Source organism: Molossus molossus, unplaced genomic scaffold (genome assembly GCF_014108415.1).
Source record: "Molossus molossus isolate mMolMol1 unplaced genomic scaffold, mMolMol1.p scaffold_m16_p_24, whole genome shotgun sequence".
In the NCBI taxonomy this organism is placed as follows: Eukaryota; Metazoa; Chordata; class Mammalia; order Chiroptera; family Molossidae; genus Molossus; species Molossus molossus.
Genome location: NW_023425360.1, coordinates 3,978,797 through 4,003,258, shown reverse-complemented (window position 1 = coordinate 4,003,258; position 24,462 = coordinate 3,978,797). Strand labels below are relative to the sequence as shown.

Here is a 24,462-nt window from a genome sequence, read left to right as displayed (position 1 = left end):
GACAGCCTGTCCCTCATCAGGAGGTGAAGAAAGGCAACAAGGATGCTGGATTCCTGTGTGTCCACCCTGGCACACCTCATCTTGGGCTGGCCTGGAAGATGCAAATAGTCAATACCTGTCTCTGCTGATGTCCTTACTAACACAAAGAGAGTATTTTAGTAAGGTGGTAACAATTTCGTAATAAATATGGAAAGTGCCAGTCTCTAGACTAGAGTCTAGAATAAATAGACCCCATAGACTGTTGTGCTAGAGAAGAGGATCTACTGTTTAACTTCCCTATTTTCTCAGAGCACCTTTGCTTCCTTCATCAGCGCTTCTGAGTGTCATAGCCGTTCCCAGTGCCACCTTCCATGATGTCGTCCCCCGACGGAAGTCGAGCCCAAAAGATGAGACTGCCCATTTTTACACACAAGGAACGGCTGGAGGTGCCGTCCCCAACAGAGAAGGACTGGTCCAAGGATGAAGAGGATTATGTCTTCAAGGACCCAGACCAGGAGCTGGATTCCCTGCCTCAGCCTTATCGAATGATCAACAAGCTGGTGAACCTTCTGTTTGACAGGTCGTGGGAAGTTATTGAGGAGAGGGACAGGCTGAGGGAGGCGGAGGTCAGCCGGATCCAGCCCACCATCTACCCTCCAGTTTTCGAAAGCAAGGTATGGAGCAGGAATCCCTCTTTCTCAGTTGAGTGTTAAAACATGAAAACACCGAATCCAGGGGAGGATTTCCTCCCAGGAACTTCACTCAGTAAGAGCTGCATTTTTTAAAGACTTTAGGCATGCCATTGTTTACTGAAATGGATCTAGTCGTCCCGGGCAATGGCTGTTCTGGCTAATGGCAGATTACACAGAAGATCTTTTCTGTTCAGCTCTTGGTATTTTTTAATCTTTCTGAATGTAGTAATCACTCCCTGGCTTAATGGCTGAGAACCTGCCAGTGTCTCAGCTGTAGTTCTTTGCATGGAGTTATAGATGAATGAAGTACAGGGAATGGGGCCACTTGTCCGCTCATCACAGGGCTCACGGCCATGCTTAGAGTAGTGAATACACATTTACTCTCCACTTCTGTGTTGTTGTTTTTTCTGGCCTTTTTCTCCTAAAAATGGAGTGCTGTGACTTCTTGATACGTGGGCAAGATATTTAGATGAGCCCTGTGTTTGGGGATGGTATCATATCTAGGAAGGGCCCACGCCCTCTTTGGAATGTTAACTTATATTACTCGCAGGCGATGACAGCTAAAAATATTCCTTTTTCCTTTGTTCTCTGTTTTCCCAGTTCAGCGAAATGCCAAAATGTATGGCCATTTCCCAAGACTACGTGTTTATTGCAGGAGCCAAAGGATTCTCCATCTATAATCTGTATGATGCTAAACTAATATATGTTTGTGATAAAATCAAGGCTGAGGTCACGTCCATCTGGGCCACAGATTTGGGGAGCGAAATACTCATTGTTCCGTTGGATGAGATGGGTACTTGTTCTTCACTTTCCTTTTACCCTAACTCAAGTGTACTGTAGACTGTTGTTCAGTGCCATTTCCTCCCCAGGTGTGGGCGGGGCCAGGCAGGTCCTCCCGGGTCCTGTAGTAGCAAGGAACAGTCTGCCAGGCACTCTTCCCACATTTCACATGTTTGTCCCATTTAACCCGCACTACAGTCTAGGAGGTCAGTATAATTTTTTTATCCCTGTTTTTCAGAAGAGGCAACTGAGGCGCGGAGGTTAAATTACTAACTTGAGGGAACATAGGAAGTACACCGCAGGCAGGATTCCCACCAGGCAGCGTGGCCCCAGAGTCCACACCTTGGGGGCACTCAGCAATCCTGCTACTCACATAAACCAGGGCTTGCTTTTCCCCCTCATCCTGAGGCAACACGAGGCCCTCACGGGGCCCACAGTATAGAGAACTAGACACAGTGTCCCGGAGGACACCGTCTCTGCAGGACAGTGACCTGACCTGATTGACATGTTAGGAAGGGCACGCTGGTAGGAGTTAGCAAAGTCCAACAAGGGGCAGAGAGACTAGGAGAACCATTGCATTCACTGAGGAGAGAAATGATGAAGGTCTGGATCAGAGCAGGGGCCATTCCAATGACAAGGAAAACTTGGCTGTGGTTATGTAAGATGTTAACATTGGGGAAGGGAGGTGAGGGACACCAGGGAATTCTTTATACTGTTTTTGCAAGTTTTCTCTAAGGTTAATATTTGTTCAGAATAAAAAGCTTTAAAAATGACAAGGAAAATGACATGGAAAAGCTTGGTGAGTGGTGGAGTGTGCGTAGGGGGTAGGGGGTAGGTGAGGGGGAAGTGGAGAGGATGACTGCGATCCACCTTAGATAACAGGGAGATGACAGAGCCTTTCCTTGTAGCCGCTGCAGGAGAATAAGGCCGCAGGGCTCTGAGAGCTGAACAGCTCCATTTGCACTGGGGGTGGGGATGTTGATACTCGGGAGGAGGTCATTGCTGCGTCTGGTCAATTTCACGTGTGTGTGTGGCCCTCCGTGTGATAAATCTGAGGGCGGGCAGGGGCCACCCGGGCCTTCCCAGCACATTTCTGGTCGGAGAGCAGGTGTCCCATGGGTGTGTGCTGGGCTGAGTTAGACTTTCACCCCCAGTGAGCCGGTTGCCTTTGTGAGGTCTGTATTGGGGGGGGGGGCAGGTTATGAGTGTCTGGGAGGCACCCAACGAAAGAGGTAAGAAGTCATGGGGGATGAGGCACCCAACGAAAGAGGTAAGAAGTCATGGGGGATGAGGATTCTGTACTGGAGCCCAAGGTTGAACGGGAATTAGAACGACAGAGATTACTTATTAAATCAACAAAGTCAACTGCATGAGGAGTTTGTTGGGGGTGGGAGGTGAGGCACCTAGAAGGGTGAGATCTGACCCTTTCCTTTCAAGAATCTGTGAACTCACTAGAGGAATAAACACCCGCAGGAGATGGATAACACTGCAAGGCAGTATGGGATGACGACCAACACGGGACGGATTCAAGGAGGGGATGGTGTGGCCGACGGGCTATGGAGGCTCCCAGGAGAAGAGGACAGGGCCAGGGTGGGCAGAGAGGCCCAGGAGGCAGAACCACTTGAACATTTATGGTGTGGGTGGGGGAGCCGGGAGACCCTGGCCCTCAGGGGCAGTGGAGGGGCCCGGAGAAGCCCTAAGTGTGCATGAGCGGATGGTGCCAACTTCAGAACATCCGAGAGAAAGTTCCAGGTCTCCTTGGGCTCACTTGCCTGTCTTACATTCTCGCTTGTTTCGTCTCAGGTATCGTTAGACTGTTTTACCTTTGTAAAGATGGACTTTTCCTCGTCAAAACCATCAATGAAGTGGTAAGTTCCCAGAGCTGGGCCACACGCCGTAGCGAATCAAGTGTACTTTTAAGACAGGGGCGAAGACAGCTGTCCCAGAATAGTAAAAAACGGACACCTCCCTGGTAGACAGCCTTCTCCAGCCAATGACAAGATGCCTTGGCCGTCAGAGGGTATGTGCTGAACACCGTGCATTTATTTACTCTTTGGATGAGAGAAGAAAATTACTAAGAATCTCCAGTCCAGGTTCAACACTGGACCAACAGATCTAATAACCACTTACAAGTCCCTAACATGTCACATTCCTCCCAGCCTCCAGACCAGCTTAGACATCTGCTTCTCTGACACCCTTTCCCGGCTCTCTCCCTCGTCCGTGCCACCACCATACAGAACAGAGTCTCCACCCCGGGTTTTCTCCACCAGCACACTTATTTGTTTACAGGACGGCCTCTGCTGTGGACCGCACGTTCCCTGTGGGCAGGGACGCGTCTTACTCGGCCGTGTACCCCTTGTCCCTAGCACACTGCCTGTATATTACTTATTTCTGTAGGTTCTCAGGATGTGGCATCTTTTTTTTTTTTTTTAGTTAATGAATCCAAAAAAGAGAAGGCATTGCTCAAGGTGGATTTCTAATTGCAGTTTGTCTTGTAATAAATGTTACTGGTGGGCCCCAAAACAATTAAGTGGGAAAAGGATATGTTCAATACATGATGCTGGCTAAAGAAATGGGGGGGTGGGGACAGGTGGAATGAACCTCAGCCCTGTTTCACACCACAGATAAAAATTAACTTGAGATGGATTGCAGACCTAAATGTAAAGGCTAAAAACATTACCCTTCCTGAAGAAAACACAAGAAAATATTTTTTGCAACCTTGGGGCAGGCAAAGATCTTTTTGGACATATAAAGCACTAACCACAAAAGAAAAAAGTGATATTGGATTTTGTCGATGTTAAAAACTCATTCCTCACACCATATACAAAAATTAACTCAAAATGGGTCATACATCTATGTGTAAAATCTAAAACTATACAACTTCTAGAAGACATGGGAGAAAGTCTTTCTGACCTTGGGTTAGGCATATTTTTTAGCTACAACACCAAAAGCACGATCCATACAAGGAAAAAAATTGATAAGCTGAATGTCATCAAAATCAAAAACTTCTGTTCTGCAAAAGGCACCATAAAAAGAATAAAAAGACATGCCATAGCCCTGGCCAGTTTGGCTCAGCGGTTAGAGCATCGGCCTGTGGTCCCGAGAGACCCGGGTTCGGTTCCCGCTAAGGGCACGTACCTCGGTTGCAGTTTGTCCCCGGCCCTGGTTGGTCGTGCGGGTGGCAGCCACTCGATGTGTCCCTTTCACATCGATGTTTCCCTCTCTCTCTCTTCCTCTCTCTCCCTCCCACTCTGTCTGTACAAAAAATGGAAAAATGTCCTCGGGTGAGGATTAAAAAACAAAACAAAAAAAAAAAAAACCATGCCATAGACGGGGAGAAAATAATTGCAAGTCACATCATATATCTGATATAGGACTTGTGTCCAGACAAGTAAAGAACAAGCAAAACTCAAAAATAAGGAGGCAACCCAATTTTTAAAATGAGCAGAGGACTTGCAAAGAAAGGGCAGTTCACCAAAGAATATATATGGAAGGCAAATAAGATGTTCAAGATCGCAGTCATTAAGGAAACGCAAATCAAAATCACGACCTGTCACTGCGAGGGAACCAGAGGCCTAAATTTAGAGACTGACCGTGGAACCACTAGGACTCTCGTGCACTGCTGGTGGCAAAGTGCAAGGCTCTGACAACTTGGCAGTTTTTAAAAACGTTAAACATGCGCCCAGCTGGTGTGGCTCAGTGGTTGAACATTGACCCATGCACCAAGAGGTCACCAGTTCGATTCCTGGTCAGGGCCTTGCCCAGGCTGTGGGCCTGATCCCCAATAGGGGGCGTGCAGGAGGCGGCCAATAGATGTTTCTATCTCTCCCTCTCACTTCTCTCTCTGTCTAAAATCAATAAAGGAAAAAAAGAACACAGGTTTAAAAAAACCCCAAAAACACATATCCACAAAAAGGCATCTTTTCATGCCCGGGCTTCGAAAGGATTTAGGTGAAACAGGGCGAGAACCACCCAGCCCTGACACGCATCCTTCTCTTCTTTTCAGGACGATACAGCCAAGCAAACCACCTGTGTCAAGACGGAGGTCTCGCACGGAGGGGACTTCGCAGCCTTCCTCCTACAAGGCAAGACTCACCAGGGGCTGTTAAGAAGGTCCCGCTGCGCAGTCTCTTCCAGATAATCACTTTTGTTTCAAGCCTCTTAGTTAGAAGTACTTTTCAGAAGGGTTGTAAAGACAGTACAGAGTCCCCCTGTACCCTTCCCCAGCGTCCCCAGTACCAGCATTCAACATCACCCCGGTGCACTTGTCAAACTGAAGCACATAACATTGATACAAGGCTGCTAACTAAGACTGTCCCCCCAGACCTCACCAGTTTTCCCACTAATGTAACTTTTTGCTCCAAGGTTCAGTCCAGGACACCGTATTGCAGTTAGACATGTCTCCTTCGTCTCCTCCTAACTGTGGCAGTGCCTGGGTCTTCCCTTGTTTCTCGTGACCTTGCCCCTTCTGAAGAGTACCAGTCAGATATTTTGCACTAATGCTCCTCAATTTCAGTCTATCTTAATATTTCTCATGACTCCTCTGGGGTAAAGGATTTTGGGGGAAGATACACAGAGGTGAAGGGCTCTCCTCCCGGCACTGTATCGGGGTTGTGACAGCAACGGGACTCGCTACTCCGCTGTTAACCTTGACACCTAACGCGGAGTCTGCCAGATTCCTCCACTGCTGAGCCACCGTTTTCCCCCGTCCAGAATCTGTTAGAACAAGTCACCAAGCCCAGACCACACTGAAGGGAGGAGGATTTAAACACCGCCTCCTGGAGGTGGCAGGATCAAAGAACTTTGGGCTTTTCGGGAGGGAGACTGGGGGGACACCACCACAGTGATCGATAAACACCCGGGGAGGTACTTTGACACTGTAAATATCCTGTTTCTCCTTAAAGCTTTGCCCACCAAGTTCAGCCTTCATCACTGGATCTTGTCTGTTGCAATGACTACTGTGGTGAAGGAACTCTTTTTTTTAATGGGTTGTTACCTTGATTTTTAACTTTTAAATATTTACACGTATGGTGTATGGGCCTCTATTTGTGTTCTTGCCTGGGTCCCTCACGTGTCAAGTGCTTGGGGAAGATGTGTGTTTATGATGCTTTCTGCATCAAAGGAGACTTTTATTCTGTAGCCGTTTCCCAGGGCTGCCAAAACGAAGCGCCACGCTGGGTGGCTTCAAGCCATAGACCAGCCTTTTCTCGAAGTACTAGAGGCCAAGTGACCAGATGACCACTTTTTTAAGGAATCTTTTAGCCAGGAACCCATCCCACGGGTATCTGGTATGGAAGCTGAGCACTTTTCTATGAGGAGAAAAAGTCCCACAGCCCCTCCTGGGTCGTCATCTCAAACACTGGTCAGAAGAGTCCTCTGGGGGCATCTCTCCCAGTTCTCACCCCTTCTCTCAGTGACTGACTCTACAGGAGTCACTGTGAGACAGTGTTAGTGGAACTGCCATGTGGAACCCGGCACATCTGCGGCCCGGGCCCGGCAGAGCCTGGTCAGAAACTTAGGTCAGTGCAGGTGCCGTGGCGTCAGGGCAGGAGCAAGGTGTCCAGGAGTGAGGCCCCTGCTGTGCAGGGGTGTCTGCTGGTCTCCGTGTCAGGGGTTCTGAGCAGAAAGGCTGTTTCTCAGAGGACACTTGGCGCCCGCCTGCCATTGCTCAATGGTCCCTTGTTTCCCAATGCAGGAGCTGGAGATACTTGGCTGGATGTGTATAAATTGCCCAAGGAGTCTTGGCTCAAGGAACTGGAGCACCCTCAAGTCGCTATGAATCCAAAGAAAAAAGTCAGGCAGCCGCAACTGGTAGGAAAGATGTTTTTATCTGCCGGGTTTCTCCCTCCCTGCGCCATGTCTACCCGAAGCCCTCCTTGGCCTTCAAGACGAGTGGGGCCTCTGGAGGCTGGAAGAGGGGTGACAGGCCCACTGGCCCATGTCTCCCAAGTCGGTCCGCTTTGGTTAGAGTCAGAGTGTCCTCGGCCGCAGACTCACTCTGTCCCTTGTCTGGGAGTCACCTCTTACCAAGGGCTCCCAGGCCTTTCACCCCGCCTCCTAGGTAATTTCTCTTCCCCTCAAGGCTTAGATAACCCTCTCATGCTTTGCATTCCCTGAAACCTCCCAGACTGTGGTTTGAGGAGGTTGTTCTCAGTATTCAGAAATGCATGTCGTTTCATATTGGTCTTAGAAGGTAGGGACTCTACCATTTCAGTTTAATTTTATGTGATCCCTGGGCCTTGTGCCATGTCTTTAACACATAGTTAGGTCCTTAGTAAATATTGTTTTAAGACGATCTGCTCTTCTATACAATGTGCACTTACTGTTATTTATTTTTTTAATCCTCCTCTGAGGACATTTTTCCATTTTTGTTCAGATAGAGTGGGAGGGAGAGAGAGAAACATCGATGTGAAAGGGACACATCGAGTGGCTGCCACCCACACAACCCAACCAGGGCCAGGGACAAACTGCAACTGAGGTACGTGCCCTTAGCGGGAACTGAACCTGGGTCTCTCTGGACCACAGGCCGATGCTCTAACCGCTGAGCCAAACTGGCCAGGGCCACTTATTGTTATTTTTAACCAACAACAATATTAACGAGTATGCCTTTAAAATCTATTGTGTGGCTCAGTTGGTTGGGCGTCTATAATGTCAGATATTAATAGAGTCACCCAGCTTTGTTCTGATTAGTTTTACAAGGTATATCTTTTTCTATACTTTTACTCTTAATATATTTGTGTCTTTACATTTAAAATTAGTTTATTTTTGACAGCATATACTTGGGTCCTGCCTTTTTATACACGCTGACAAACTCTATCTTTTAATTGGGGTGTTTAGGCCGTTTATATTTAGTGTGATTACTGACATGTTTGGGTTTAAGTCACCACTTTGCTAGGCACTCACTGTTGTCTCTCTCACCTGTGCTCCTCCCTTGACCCTCTCTTCCTGCCCTCCTCGAAATGAGCGTTATGAATGATTCTGTTCTATCTCCTTTGTTGTCTTATTAGCTGTGTCTTTTCCTTATTGTAGGATATAAACATTTGTTTTAAAGGAGACGTTAAGTTGAGTTTTCCAGTTCACATAATAAAGATCAAACCACCCAAACCAATTACAGGTCAGTATGATTCAACTAACACTCTCTTTCCTTGTGCCGTTGATGTCTCAGTTTCTTTCTTTCTTTGGTTTTGTCCCACATTTCCCATCTTTTCAGTTTATTAGCAGCAATATCCAAATTACAAGTACAGTTCTGAAGAGGAACATTTTTTTAAAAGTTATAAACTCTGGGACCTAAAGACAAAAGTTGTAAATGATTGTACAAGGACACAGTTAACTAACAGGATCGGGAGGCCAGGAGAGAGACAGCTCTCTTCTGAGTGCTGGCTGGAATTCATTCATTCCTCCACCCCTGTGTTAGTCCATTCATCGGCGCAGTAAGTCCCTAACCTCATCAGTAGGTTCTGCAAATGTAAGCGGAATGATGTAAAACAGAACCAGCTTTACACTAGTTGACATAAATAAAGGTTAAGTGTCTGCAGCACCTCAAGGTCATAAGGAAACGACACTGAACAGAAGTCACTTGAGGACCTGCTGGATTGCTGGGGCCCCTAGGTCACCAAGCACAAAGATAAGTAGGACACAAACCTGTGCCCTAACGCTGCTGCTCCACCAAGGAGATGAGGAAGCCGCCACCGCAGGATGTGACCTGTGCGGCAATGACGAACTCCCAGGATGTGAAAACACAGGGAAAGAAGGGACCAACTCTGCCTGGGGAGTAGGCACATGCTGTATTGGAAGGAGGGACACCTGAGAGGTTGTGAAGAACAAACGGGAGTTAGTCAAGAGCAGAGGGGAACCCGTTGTGGGCAGAGGACACAGAGTAGGTCCTCTTAGTATTCACAACCTCAAAGACGTATCTAAGAGGATGTTCACTGCAGAGGCATTTATAGAATAGATGAGTGAATAATATATACACAGAAACATATGTATAAACTGCAGAAAGACAGATAGATATATTAGACAGAAGAACGAGGCAGGGCAGAGGCCAGAACAGACCCGGCATCGGTGAGCACTTGCTACCTGCGAGGGGTCTCTCCAGAGCAGTGGAGCAGGGACGGTCAGGTCAGTGAGCAGTGTTGGTTGCCCACATGGAAACAAAGTGAAACTTGTCCCCTGCCTCACACCATGCACAGAAGTAAGTTCCAGAATAATCATAGAAATAAACACGAAAGCCAAAACTGTAAAGCTTTTAGAAAATAAGATAATACCTTGATGTTCTCTGGGTAGGGAAAGAGTTTTTAAACAAAACACAAAAAGTAGTTATAATTTCAACAATGTAACCAATTTGGCTACATTAAAATTAAGGACTTGACATCATCCAAAGACATTGCTAAAGGCATGAGAGAGAAAGCCACCTACGGGGATAAGGTATTCACAAAACACACAGAACTTATGAATGGTTCATATGCAGAATATAGAAAGAATTCCTACAAATTATTAAGAAAGAAAAATAATCCAGTGCAAAATGGGCAAGAGACTATGCAAATGGCCAGTTAACATATGAAAAGGTGCTGACCATCATTAGTTATCAGGGAAATGCAAATGAACAATGAGCACCAGTCCACACCTGTGAGACCAGATTTCGGAGGAGGGATTCTGCAGGAAGCTCGGAAGCATGGAGGAAGGAGGGGGAAATCAGGAAGGTGGAGCCAGATGGTTTGACCAATTCCGGAATATTTTCAACCTAGGTACCACATTTAAAAGCCCCCTGGAAGTCTTTGCTAAGACAGAGGGCTGCTACGGGCTGGGCTCGGGGCAGAACCACTTCATCAAGGACAGTCTGTGGGAGCAGCAGTCCACCATCTTCAACGCCACCTACAAGAAGTACCTGGATGGGGAGTGGGAGGAGGAGCCGCTCAGGTGAGCCCGCCACCCTGCTCCCGAGACCCCCAGAACTTCTCCCACAGGAAGCAACCCGAGGACCTGAGTTAATCCGGGGTCCAAAAGTGTTCTGGTTTGGGGCATTTTTCTGAGAACTCCAGCGGATCTTTTGAGAAGCTGTATGGCGGTTGTTTAAACAGTGAGGACGAAGGCTGAGAAGACAGATTTCAAGAAGGAATGGATAGCTGTGGAGATGACTGTTTTATGTATGAGACCATCTCATAAATTTTTTTTTTCCTGGTTATCTAGACAACACAGAAGACCCTAGACTTAGAACTCTAAGTCACTACTACTAATGTTCTCCATCTCCACCCAGCCTTCTTAAATGTAATATACTAAGGTGTAATTGTTAAGCTTCCCCACTTTCTGACCCCGGCCAGCAGATAGGCCTCACTCACCCACGTGAAAACGAAACACCGGCCTTGGACGTGTCTGCTGAGCTGGTCTCATGAGCCGGCTCCCCTCACAGCTACTGAGCTGCTCAGTGACATTCTGGCTTCTCAGGAAAGTGAACGCTCTCTTCTTCCACGTGGGCCTCGAGTTTGCCCCTTCAGGACACAGTCCGAGGGCCAAGCCCTAAGAGCCGCCAGCTGCGGCCTGGACTGGGACCAGCGAGGCATTTAGGACCGGGGCAGGCCAGCTGGTAGACCGCTGGTAGCCATCTGCTGTGAGAGTGTTTACCCCCCAAAAAGCTGCAAGGCCTATAAATCAGGAAACTGGAGCTTTTTAAAAAATAATAAAAGAGAGAGCCAAGCCCTTGTCGGTTTGGCTCAGCAGTTAGAGCGTCAGCCTGCAGACTGAAGGGTTGTGGGTTCGATTCCTGGTCAAAGACAAATACCTGGGTTGCAGGTTTGATCCCGACCCCAGTTAGGGTTGTGCAGGAGGCAACCAATCAATGTGCTTCTCTCACATCGATGTCTTTCTCTCTCTCCCCCTCCCTCCCTCCCACTCTATCTAAAAACCAATGGAAAAATATGCTAAGGTGAAGATTAACAAGAAAGAGAAAGAGAGAGAGCCAATTGTTCAGCACACCAATGGTTGTGCTGCCTCCAGAAAAAGACGTGCATTTGTGCACATCACCCAAACCTGGGCATTAGGGCCTCCTCACGGGCCGAGATGGCTCTGCCCGGTGCTGGGCGCTGTTCCCGGCCTGGGAGAGGCTCTCAGCCCTGCCCGCCCGGCCCTCGCTGACTCCCAGGTCTGCACCCACCAGGACCGGCACACGGAATGCAGTTTGCCTCGAGGCCCCGGTCCCTGGGAAGGTCCATCCTCACTACCCATTTCCGGTCCTGGTACCAAGACTGCCAGCCTCACTCCTTGCCAAGGCGTCGGCCATGGCTCTGACTAGTGTCTCTTTCTCTCCCAGTGTGGCCACGTTCCACTTCCTCCTTCCTAGCTGCATAATCTCGATGCCAACAGAGGTCAAGAGCCCCTCAGGTGAGTGAACATGAAGCAGGTGACTGTCCCGGGCAGGTGGCCAGTCACCTTGGGGAAGTGGCTCAGCAAACCCTTCTAGAGGTGTCCCCCACAGCAAACCCTGTTCCGGGAGTGGGTGCAAGGTGGACATTGGTGCCAACTGCAGCTGAACTGTCCCTGGTTGCCCTGTGGCCCACATGTCCTGAGAACGGTGCTGGCTCTGTCTTGAGGGAGTAACCCGTCCCCAAGGAGGATTCGAGTACACTTCCTGCCAGGCTGCTCTTGGGTATAATTCACTGTGTACAAGATGCTCTTAAAACACCGACAGACAAATGGACATGAATGATCTAGAAGCTGTGAGAACAGCCAAGGACAGTTTTGACCACCACCCCTTCCCAGGAAGGTTAGCTGGCCCTAGGAATAGCCCTCCTGGGGGTGCCCAGCCCCTCCTCCCGGGGAAGCTCTCAACAAGCTGACTTCCTGTTGGGCAACACGGTCCACACAAACCAAAGGCCACCCAGACTCGTTACGTGACACCCTTTTCCTCTCTTCTTTCCCAGGGGTAGCCTGTGCCCTTGGCATACACTGGACCGGACGTCACAACTACTTCATCTATTCACTTAACAGAACCCTGAAGGATAAAGCTGGTACTTCGCTGTCTCAGCTCAGGGCCCTCAGCACACGCCCCCTTCCAGCTCGGCCCCGAGCACGTGGCTGACACGTCAGGGCGCCGGCGCTGTGCAGGCACAAGTGGGGGTGTGGCGGTGGCGTGACCCTGGGCTCTGTCTCTGAACTGTCCTCTTCCGTTTTTGTTTTGTTAATGCTCACCATAGGATATTTTCCCATTGATTTTTAGATAGAGTGGAAGGGAGGAAGGGAGAGAGCGAGAGCGAGAGAGAGAGAGAGAGAGAGAAAGAGAGAGAGAAACATTGATGTCAGAGAGACATTGACTGGTCGCCTCTCACATGACCCCAACCAGGGCCAGGGACCGAACCTGCAACCCAGGCACACACCCTTGACTGGGTATCAAACCCGTGACCCTGTGGTCCGAGAGCCGACGCTCTAACCATAACCACTGAGACAAACCGGCCAGGGCCTGTCCTGCTTCTTAAAGACAAGAGGCCAACAGGGACAGAGCCCAAGCAGGTCCCCAGGGCTTCTAGGCAGCTCAGGTCAGAAGAAGGTGGCCATGACCTCAGAAGGCCAATGCCAGTCCCGGCCCAACTGTCTGAGACCTGTGTGGCTCAGGCCATTGCCTGACGCCCCGACCCCCAGATTTCCCACCCGAGGCAGGGAACTAAGTAACCACACCATCCTGTCTACTGCTCACACTTGTTGTGAATAGCAAAATCCAGTTCTGTATGTGAGAGCTTTTGAAATGGAAAGACCCTTAGGAAATACGGGTGCTGTTTGTTGGTTTCCACCAACGCACGGAGGCAGCGACACGAGCTTGCTCACTTGGGGATGATTCCTTGAGCTGTAAGCCTGTGTTGTACTTTAGACTTACGCTCCCACAGTGACATTTAAACATCCACAAGGAAGAACGTCTCTCCTTCCAAGGCAGCTGGACTTCGGTACTGACGGCCTGTGTGACCTCGGGCGAATCGGGCCGTTCTCTGCCTCAGGCTCCTCCTCTGTAAAATGGGGAGCTAACAGGACCCCCTCATAGGACCGTTGTGGGAATTAAATGGAGTGAGGCGTGAAAGTGCTCACCGCCGTGTTGGCACTCACAACTGTGAAGTCTCATAGCTGCGACTTGTCCGATTACCCTGAGGAAGGAGACAGCGCCACACAGACAGGGAGAGATGCAGAGTCCAGACAGGTGGTCCTGCCCACGTCCCAGACGGGCAGACCGGCCTGGGTCCCCGAGGTCGGGGGCAGCCTGGTGAGAGGTGTCCTCCCTCTAGACCCCGAGGGCGTGTGGCCCTGCGCTGCGCCCATTGCCGTGTCTCAGCTCAGCTCCTGCTGCTCCTACCTGGTGCTGGCCTGCGAGGATGGTGTGCTCACGCTGTGGGACCTGGCCGAAGGTGAGCCCCACCCCTGCTCAGCACCCACGTACCTCCGGGTCCTCAGACCAGGGGCTCTGAGCTCCTGCCACTCTGGGCCTCCTGCCAGGCCCTCTGCTCTTTTCTTTATCCTCCCCCAGGACATTTTGGCATTTATCTTCAGATAGAGCCAGCGGGGGAGGGGGGAAGAGAGAGAGAGACACATCGACGTGAGAGAGACACATCGAGTGGTTGCCACCCGCGCGACCCCAACTGGGGCCGGGGACAAACTGCAACCGAGGTACGTGCCCTTAGCGGGAACCGAACCCAGGACTCTCCCGTCCACGGGCCGACACTCTAACCGCTGAGCCGAACTGGCAGGGCAGTTCCTCTGTTGTTAAAGGCCCCTGGGGGCTGGTCCTGCTTTTCCCTCATTCATTCATTCCACAGATATCGACTGAACAGGGCATGGGCGGACACGTCCCCTTCCCCATGTGGTTGCCGAGCGCTTGCTCTGTGCCCGGCCCTGTGCCAGGTCCCCGAAGTCCGACCATCACTCCCCGCACTGCACAGGTGGTCACGGCGCCTCGGCCGCCCTCCCCCAGGTCCCACACTCTCAGGACAAGCAGTCTTCCTTCCTGCCCTTCCTACCCCATGCTGTCAGCTGGACCCTCAGTGCTATTGAAGCTGAGACCTGTGCAGTGGTCAATTCAAGATCAGCAGCTTGCCCTGGCCTGTTTGGCTCAGCAGTTAGAGCATCGGCCCACAGACCAGAGAGTCCTGGGTTCGGTTCTGCTCAAGGGCATGTACCTCCATCACGGTTCGGCCCTGGCCCTGGCCCTGGCCGGGGTCATGTGGGAGGCAACTGTCCAGCGGGAGGCAACCAACTGATGTTTTCCTGTCTGTCCCTCTCTCTCTCTCCCTCCCTCCCACTCTAACTGAAGATAAACAGAAAAATATCCCCGGGTGAGGATTTAAAAAAAAGACCAGCAGCTATTCTGGGTGGGTGGCACCTTGGTGGTCCCAGGGTGCTTGGCCCAGCTCTGTAAATGCTAAAAATCGGTGTCGTCTATTTATCTTAAATCGATCCGGCTCTAAGGGAGTGTCTCCCTCTAACCAAACTTTAAAAAAAGTAATAACAGAAGCAGTGGCCTGTCATTCACAACTGGGTGTGTTTCATTTGCGAGTCGGGGTGGCCTTCCTCCTGGTGCCGAGGGGACCAGCGGCAGCCCCCCGTTCACTGGGGAGCTCGAGCTCAGACAGCAGGGCTGGCCGCTCTGAGGCCGTGGTCAGTGATGTGCTGTCCTCGCTTGGGCCAGTCCCATCTGAGGGCTTCAGTGGTTATTTCAGATAGGGAAACATCCTCCCCACGGTGTCAAAGGCCCTCCTGAATCTCCCGATCGCACCCTCAGCACCAACGTAACCGCGAAAGCTAGTTCAAGGGCAGAAGAATGATCATCATTTCCCGCTCCTCTCCCAATAGCGTGTTTCCATCTTTCTGGATATTGACAAATTCCTGACCGGGCTGCTCCTAGGGTTTGGTCCCCCCCAGCCAGCTCCTCTCTGTCCTAAAGGGGGCGTCCACTGCTTGATTCTGTCCTCAGGGCCTCACGTCCTTGCTGGTCACTGGCACCGAGCCAGAGCTGCATGGCGGGCGCTGCTCCCTTTCTGACCTGCGCGTCTCTCTCCAGGCTTCCCCCTTGGGGTCATCGCCCTTCCTGAGGGACGTCCCTGCCAGAGCATTCACTTCCTGAAATACTTCATAGTCCACGAGGGACGGAACGTGTATCTCGAGGGGCCGGTGAAATCGCAGATGATGTGCGTGGTGCTGTGCACAGACTCCTCTCTCCACCTGCTGGCAGCCCAGGGCACCCGGGGGCCCACCCTCAGGGTGCTGGTTGACAGGTTGGTGGCCGGCGATGGTGGTGCAACACTGACCGTCTGTCGACTGGGGCCCTCCTTCCCCATAGTCACCCCTCTCCCGATGAGCCGCTCAACATCGCCGGTCTTTTACGTGGGTGTACGTACGGAACACTGTCCTGACAAAACGGTATGAGGGCACAAACACCTTTCATACCCCACACGGCCAAGGACAGGGTCCACCAGTTTCCCCGAGGGTCTCTCTCTCTCTCTTTTTAAAATTGTGAAATGTTTTATGCACACAAATGACCTGTGCAATGCCTGTGTGTGTGTGTGTGCATGTGTGTGCACGCACAGAGACAGACTCCAGTGTAACCATCCCCGAGCTTAAGAAGTACATCATCTCCAGTTCAGCTCAGACCCGCACTTCTCCCCGAACACGCCCTTCTCTCCTCCGCAGAGGCAGCCGCTGTTGCCGTGCTCTGCTGTGTAAACGAGCCACCCACCGCTACATGGCTGAAGAGAACGGTCGCTGTTAGCCCGACTCTGCAGGCGCAGTGCGGCCCGGACGCAGCTGTGCAGCCCGTCTGCTGGTCTTGCTGAGGCGCTCGCTCGTGCCTGCAGCAGCGGGTGGCGCAGGGGGTGGCCTCACTCACACACCCAGGGGGTGGCCTCACTCACACACCCGGAGCTGGCTGGCTGCTGGCCAGGGCACTTGGTTCTCATCCTGGTGGCCTCTCCTACAGGCTGTCTCCGGCTCCATTATCCGGCAGCTGAAGGGTTCCCAGCGTCGAGGGTAGCCCCAGGCACAGGCTTACTGAGCTTCTGCTGCTGTTGCCTTGGACAAAGCGTGTCACGTGGCCACACCTGCATTCAGGCAGTGGAAAGACAGACTCCACCTTTCTTTTTTTTTTTTTTATCCTCACCCGAGGATATTTTTCCATTTTTTTGTACAGCTAGAGTGGGAGGGAGAGAGAGGAAGGGAGAGAGAGAGAGAAACATCGATGTGAAAGGGACACATCGAGTAGCTGCCACCCGCACGACCAACCAGGGCCGGGGACAAACTGCAACCGAAGTACGTGCCCTTAGCAGGAACCAAACCCGGGTCTCTCCGGACCGCAGGCCGACGCTCTAACCGCTGAGCCAAACTGGCCAGGGCTCCACCTTTCTTTTTAAAATAATCTTTGAGAGAGAGAAACATTGATATGAGAGATACATCGATCCGCTGCCTCCTGCACGCCCCCTACTGGGGATCGAGCCTGTAACCCTGGCATGTGCCCTGACTGGGAATCAAACCAGCACCTCTCAGTCCCTGGGGTGACACTCAACCACTGAGCCACACCAGCCGGGTGAGACTCCACCTTTTGATAGGAGTTGCTGCCAAACATTATGGCCAATTTATTTTTTTCAATCCACCACATCGTTTTCCTAAACTCATTCCTTTGCTTTCCTTCCGGAACTAACCACACCCACAGGTGTGTGTCTCCAGCCGTGCGTCTCGAGGGAGCGTGTAAATGGCACCCCAGTCTGCGCATTCTCCAGCTTCGTCTCTAATGCTTTTATTCCGCAGCTCGCTCTGCCACGCTGCAACGCGCCCCGTGAGGGCGCCCTGGGCCCCGGTCTGTCTCGGCCGCGCTGTGCGGCTCTGCTTACACCACACTGACCTGCATTCTCCTGCCAGTGGAGACCGGACGGCTGTGAACAGTCCCCAGCTCCTCTCCGGATGCCCGGGTACAGCGTTGATCCAGCACACACGTCTGGGTGAGGAGAGCAAAGGGTGACAGTCTGTGTGCTGTTTCCTACAGGCCCGCCAAGCACCCGGGTGAGGCTCTCTGCGCGGTGGTCCCGGCCCCAGCCTTACCGGGCATGGTAGGTTCCTCGTCTCTCGTCCCTTCGCTGACTTGTGTTCACGCTTCCTTCACAAACGCCTGCTGAGTGCCCATCACGTGCCAGGCGCTAGACTAGCGTCGGGGTCCACAGGCAGGAAGGAGACCGTCCCCGCCCTCCTGGCGCTCAGTTCAGTGGGGACGGCACGGTCACCGGGCAGCTGCTCAGCCTGAAGAAGGCTGTGACGTGTGATGCCCGGGATGCTGGGGACAGAGAGAGGGCACCTAACTTGACCTGCACAAGGGGGTGCTTTCTGGAGGAGGTGCCAGGACACTGAACTGAGGAGGCAGCGCCTCGGGGCCAGGGAACGCTGTTCAGGAACCACGGGAAGTCGGAGCAGTTGCAGAGTCAGATGCTCCAGCCGTGGACAGGGAGGGGCCCGGGGTGGGGGCAGAGCGGCCAGACCGGGGAGGGTACAGACCTGCCTTTGTACAGGGTGGGGCTTGAAGCGCAGCCCAGGTGGGAGCAGGGAGCAGCAGACTGAGAAGGATGCAGTGAGAGGTGTGGCCATGCGGGACTCAGTGCTGGGCTGCCCACGGGTGTGGCAGGTGTGGCAGGTGTGGTGGCCTGGAGAGAGCCCGGGGCCGGGAGTGCAGACTGATCCTGCCACCCGGTTAGGGGTTAGCGGTGGTTGGCGGTTAGCGGTGGTTGGCGGTGGTTAAAGCGGTGGGAACTGTGGCTTCCCCCGGTCAGAGAGGAGGTTCCTGGGGGCCCTGCCATCACGGACAGGGCCAGGACAATGAGCTAACGCAGTGGCCGAGAGGGACAGCCCCAGGAAAGCCAGGAGGGGCTCCTGGAAGCTCAGGGGGGAGACTTTGAAGAAGGTGAGAGCACAGTGTCCTGTGCGGAAGGGAAACCGAGTGCCCGGCGGAGAATGTCTGCGACAGGGATAGACGGCAAGCAGGGGAGGTGGAGGCCTGGACGGGGTGAGGGTGTGTTTTGGGGGGTGTGGCAGCCAGAGGGGGATGCAGGGCAAGGAGGGTGCTTTGGAGGGGAGTGAGAGGAAGAGCCCGGGCAGGAGAGGCCCGTCTTTGATGTCGGGCAAGGAGGGCCATTGGATTGAGCAGGGTCCCCAAGGAGGTGGGAGGAAGGACATTGGCCCAGATGTAGAACCAAACCCTGGCCATGCGGGGGGCCAGCCCTACAGCAGAGAAGCTAGGGGCACTGGACAGAGAAGCCAGGACAAAGGAGGATGGACACAGCACCCAGACGAGGGCCCGCTGCTGCTGGGACCACCAAAGGGGCGGCACCACACTCCTGCGCTATAATGAGCAGGGTCCAGAGGCTGTGCCCAGGGCACGCCAGTTCCCTGTCTTCCCTCTTGACGCCCCACACCGGGGGAGGGACCCAGCAGGGCAGTCCCCTGTGCCCTCTCTCTGCTCCCAGGTGCTGACCGTCTCCAGGAACGGCTGTGTGCACCTGCTGGATGTGGCTGGGCCTCAGGTGGTCTGTGCCTTTGCTCCCCCCAGACCCTGCCACCTGGCGGTGACCTGGAAGCCAGTGTGTGTCGTGTCTTTGCACCACCCGTACTTCTTGCTCCGAGGTAGGGCGGGGGACCTCGAGAGCACTGCCCAGACCTGCGGCCTACTGACCACTTCTCTGACTTCCCCAGTCCCCTCCCAAAGTCTAGGGCAACCCCACCCAATGTGCTCCCCACTCTTCGTCTCCCATGACTACAGCCCCAAAGTCCTCACTCACATGAAACATCAAGAAGGCCTTGTCTCTCAACTCCTGCTCCTCCAGGCCCAGCTCAGCCCCAAAGACCCAGATTTGTGAGCAGAGAGCAGACCCCTGGACCCCCTGGGCCACAGAGACCACAGAAAAAGTGATGCTTACACAGAACACCACTCTTATCTCCTCACAGGAGACTATCCGGATGGGGCCAGTGACACCCCATACTCTGTCTTCTATTTTCATTTTGACTCCTACCCACTGCTGGAGAACATCTCGAGAAACTGCTGCATTTCTCAGGCTGACGTGGACACCACGGCCTTCCCCCAGGCGTTGCCCTTGGAGAAAAGATGCGAGAGCTTCCTCCAGAAGAGGTAGGGTCCTGGGCCTGTCTCCCACCCCTGCCCGGGCCGGGCCTGGCCACGGAGGAGTGGAGTGGGTTTGATGGTGAGACCCTCTCAGCATTTAAAGTCTCCCCCACACTCCGACCCCCGTTCCGATGGGCAGGAAACGTGGAATGAGCTCAGGATGAAGAAGAAGGAGGCCTCCAGCCGGTGCTTGCCTTCTGTCAAGCCTGGCTTTTCCTTCTGCTCTCTCAACCTTCTAAGGCATGTTTGGGTTATTAGACACAATCAGGGCTGGCAAGCGGGGAGCTGCGGACCAGATTAGCCCCTGGCCACCTGTGTGAAGGAAGTTTCCCCGGAACACAGCCAGGCCACCAGGTCCACCCAGCACCTCCGGCTGCGCGCGTGCTCAGCGGCAGTGAACAGTCGCACCTGAGCCTGTAGGTCCCATCCAGCCCGCAGTCCAGGACGCCTTTACTTTATCCACCATCTGGATCCACAGGGTGTCAGGCATTCTGCCTCCTCCACCGCCCCTTCCTGCGGCCCAGGCCTGCTGGGTTCCTTCCTGCTGTGACAGCCTGTGAGGACGCGGCCCACCTGGAGAAGCAGGTGTCGCTGTCTCCCCACACTGATCCTGGGGGCTTGCACACGCTTGTGGATTCCTGCCAGGCTCCGCCCGTACAGTTGAGGTGGAGGGGTCAGCGCTGGAGCCCTGGAGTCGCGTCCCAGGCTGGCCACGGCACAGGCAGTGACTTGGGCAGGTCCCCTCCCTCCCAGGCACTCAGTGTCCTGTCACCTGAGCTCTGAGAGGCTGTGATCTCTCCTGTCTCCACAAAGTCCATTTCCCTCTTTCTCTGTCTGCTGTTTCCTCAAGAGGGATGGAAGAGGTGGGCTAAGATACTCAGTGGAATTCTGACTCCATCACTGACTGACTGTGAGACCTGGGCTGAGTCCCTTAACTTCTCAGAGCCTCCATTTCCTCATTCATTCAAAAAATATCTCTTGAGAACCTACGATGTGCCAGGCTGTATCCTAGACATCTTCATGATACCTGAACTTCGGGTTTCATAGGTAGCCAATGATGTGATATATGCAAAGTGCTAGGCACAGGGTGGTCGCTCAATAAACAGCAGCTACAAGTGTGATGATGGGTCTCGGCATTAACCCAAGGTCACACCTGGGGAAATACTGTGCATCACCACGAGGGGGCGCCACAGCACCTCCTCCATGACTGCAGTTCCTTCCTGGGCTGTGGTGGGGTGCTGTGGTGGCTTTCAGTAGCTCCTGGAGGGAAGCATGCTACTCATCAGGAAAGGAATATGGCCAAAGGGTCTTGGGGTAGGAGGACAATGAAGAAAGAGACAGCTGACATGTCCCCTGATTAAAGATTTACCCAGAATGCTTGGCTACTCCTCACAGAGAGGTTATTTTGACCCGCGATGACATGACTTATTCGTAGGAGATGCAGCTGAGAATTAAAGGGTGAAGTATTGCAATGTCTCCAGCTGACTTTGAAGTGGTCCAGGAACAAATGTATAGAGAGCCAGAGAGGAGAACATGGTAACAATGGGTAAAACCCAGGAAAATATTTCTACAGAAAGACAGAGAAAGAGAGGGTGAGAAAATGTTAAAAACGAGTGAACACAGCCCTGGCCAGTTTGGCTCCACAGTTAGAGCGTCGGCCCGCGGACCAGAGAGTCCTGGGTTCGGTTCCCACTAAGGGCACGTACCTCAGTTGCAGTGTATCCCCAGCCCCGATTGGGGTTGTGTGGGTGGCAGCCAGTCGACATGTCTCTCTCACATCGATGTTTCTCTCTCTTTCCCCCTCTCTCCCTCCCACTCTATCTGAAGATAAATGCAAAAAAAAAAAAAAGTCCTCAGGTGAGGATAAAACAAACAAACAAACAACAAAAAAACCCGGGTGAACACAGATGAAGGTTCATTGTCCCATGTGCCACTTTTCTGTAGGTTTGGAAGTCTCCAAGATAAAACGATGGGGGAGGTTATAACGTGGTATTTACAGTATAATGCTGACACTCAGTAAAGAGAGGAGACTGGAGATGTGCCCTCCAAAATAACAGCACTTACACTGGGGTGATGAAGTATGTGGTGGTGTTTTTTTTGTTGTATTGTCCTTATTTGCAACTTTTACACACACACACACAAGCATATTATTTTGGTAAATTTCAAATATTGGTTTACAAAAGTCCTGAGTACGGGGTTAGGCCTCGGCCTGAGCGAGGGTTCTCTGGGGTGCTGGGCACAGCATGGCGTTCTCTGCTCTGGCTGGATGAGGCCGGAGGACTCCTGTCTCCATTGCTGACCTTTCTGTCTAAACCCCTCCTTTCACTGGCCCAGCAAGGGCCAGCCATCCCACTCCCCCCAAGCCGACTGCCACCTACCCTGTGGGAGCGCGCCGAACCCAGCGGCGCCAGCTCTCAGCTCGGGGAGCCTAAGTCCCTAGGTGACAGTCCCTCCCTCGACCACAGTGCTGGGGAGGTTAGTGCTCAGACCCCTGCTGAGCCCCTCAGCCTGTGAGCGTGGCTTTGAGAGTAAAACTACTGCCATTCAGAGTGGTCCCCATTGTAAAACGTGATAGTCACTATTTCTGGTATAGTCATAAACACGCTTGTAGAAATTTAGAAAACAAGACACTGCAGAAAAGAAAATCTAAACACTCCATAATCCCATCACCAGAAATCCCGGCACCGCCACCAGGGAGTGCACTTCCTCCCAGGTGTCTCCCTGGGCACGTCCACTGAGCTGAGATCATGCCTCCTGTCCACGCACTTTGTACCTGCTCTGAGAAGACAGTCCCTCCTGCCTGCCTGCCTGCAGCCTCTTCCACCTTCCTGCTCCCAGCTGTCTCTCCTCCCTTTCAACACAGCTCAGCCCCCAGGCCCCACCCCTGCCCCTCCGGGAGGCCCCACAGTGCTGAGTGCGTGGAACATTCTGCAGGGAAGAGGGCTGGGTCAGGGGGTGACCAGGTGGGGCACTGGGGGCAGGGGCACGGCTCGGGCTAGCCAAGCAGTGGGAGCTTTAGGAAAGTGCTCCCGGGTCCAGGGACCCGGCAGGAGGGGGCGCGCGGTGTGGCTGTGGCGCCCCCGCCCAAAGGGACACGTACTTGGACCTCCGCACGGTGTTCCCATCACACTGTTGAGGCAGCTCATTTTCCGAACTGGGTCCCAGCAATAAATTGGGAAACGCCATGGTTTAAAGCTTCTCCTGTTCTGTTTGCTCTGAGGTTCATACCTGGGGCTTGCCCACCCCATTTTATCATGAAAAATGTTCCACACACAGCCGCTTTACAATGTTGCAGTGAACACGCACACACTCACAATCCAGATCTATCGTTAACATTTTACCCTCGTTATTTATTACACATTTCCACGTACATCCCAAAGATTTTCATCCTATCTTATTTCTTTCTATCTGTAGCTTGTGTCTGAAAGTTTACATTGGCCCTAAAACTAGGTGAAACTTTAAGGCGATGGGTTTGTGTGGCAATAGAGTCAAAGTTTCAGACCTGCAATACTCTGTCCAAATTGTTTTTACAAAATCTGCCCTGGGACTTTCGTAAGCGGCAGTGTGAAAGGGAGCCCGCCTCCGGGCTTTGAAAGGGGGCCAGATGGCGCCACGTGGCAACGCCCTCCCGCTGCGCCCCAGCCCGGCCTCTGCTCCCATCCAGCCCAGGCCTCCGGGCACCATTTCCATCTGGTTCCACTCCCCGTCTCTGTGTCTGCCATCTCTGGCTGGGTCAAACTTTTGACTACAAGAGACAAATTTCGGGACACCAGAAAACACACAGAGACAGTCTTTCTCTCTCCCTGTGGAATATGGGCCAAGCACGACCCAGGTTCTACCCACCATATTTTCTGCCATCAGTGAGCTTCTGGGGTGATCCAACAGACCTAGGGCCCACCGGGCACATGACTCCCTCGGTGAGGGACTGGGCAGGTCCTGTGTGGACACCAAGTGACATTTCCCTTGAGGCTGGAGGAGGACGGTAATGGATGGTGTTCCGACCCCCTTTATTATATGACTCCCCAGAACATTATCTATGGATGCACAGGCCCCAAACGTGCGAACGGTCAGGCTCTTTGAGGCCAAAGGCTTTGCAAGGGCCTGCAGGTGCCGCATGCGCAGGAAAAGCACGTGAGCATGTGTGCGTTCGCTACTTAAACAGATAAAAGAACTGCCCTCTATTTTTTGGAAGACCCAACTCAAACCCTTTATCTCCTGGGAACGCTGCCCAGGCGGGTCTCTTCCTCCATCTGCATTTGATCTCTGCGGTGCTAGACGCCTCCTGTTAAAAGTGCTCCCTCACTCTGTCGCCCTTACTCACTGGGGACGGGGACGTGCTGCTGTGGTCACTCTGGTCTTCCCAACTTGCATCAGTGTCTGTCACTGGCAGATGCTCAAGAAATGCTTATGAAACGGTGTCTTGGCGTCCTGATGTGTCTAACGTGGGCCCGTGCTCACCAACTTCAGTTCCTAAGTTGCTGTGCTGTCTGTCCCTGTCCACCTGATGGTTTGCATGCTGCCCCTCATTCGTTCAGTAAAGGTGTTTGGGTACCTGCTGGGCACAAGCTGAGTCCTGAGGACCAAGATGAAGCAGACGTTGTCATTTGGAGAGTTCTTGATAATTAGCACAGGGTGGTCAAGGTCTGCCCTGGGCACCTGGGGGCCAGGCTGGGGGTTGCGGGACAAAGCAGGTTCTCATGTCCGACTGTGTGGCCCCAGGTTTCAGAAGCTGGAGAACAAGGTGAAGGAGCAGGAGCACTGGACCCGGCTGCGGAGGTATTCCCTGTTTCTCCAGAGAGAGACCCTGAGGAAGTGACGGAGCCACTGCCCCAGGCTCCCTACGGAGGTCCCAGCAGCAGGCAGGCCTCGCCCAGGAGGCCCTGGACA

General features: G+C 52.8%; 1 protein-coding gene across 1 annotated transcript; it reads left to right on the top strand.

Moving 5' to 3' along the window:
• The first annotated feature begins 341 nt into the window (after window positions 1–341).
• On the top strand, window positions 342–24,391 carry WDR93 (WD repeat domain 93). Its single transcript, XM_036278076.1, is given in 15 exon segments — window positions 342–653; window positions 1,272–1,464; window positions 3,255–3,319; window positions 5,458–5,536; window positions 7,147–7,273; window positions 8,459–8,565; window positions 10,196–10,367; window positions 11,755–11,825; window positions 12,365–12,451; window positions 13,712–13,831; window positions 15,481–15,694; window positions 17,455–17,518; window positions 18,923–19,079; window positions 19,401–19,581; window positions 24,295–24,391. Coding segments are annotated over 15 exon segments (2,037 nt in total). The 5' UTR covers window positions 342–350.
• The last annotated feature ends 71 nt before the right edge of the window (window positions 24,392–24,462 follow it).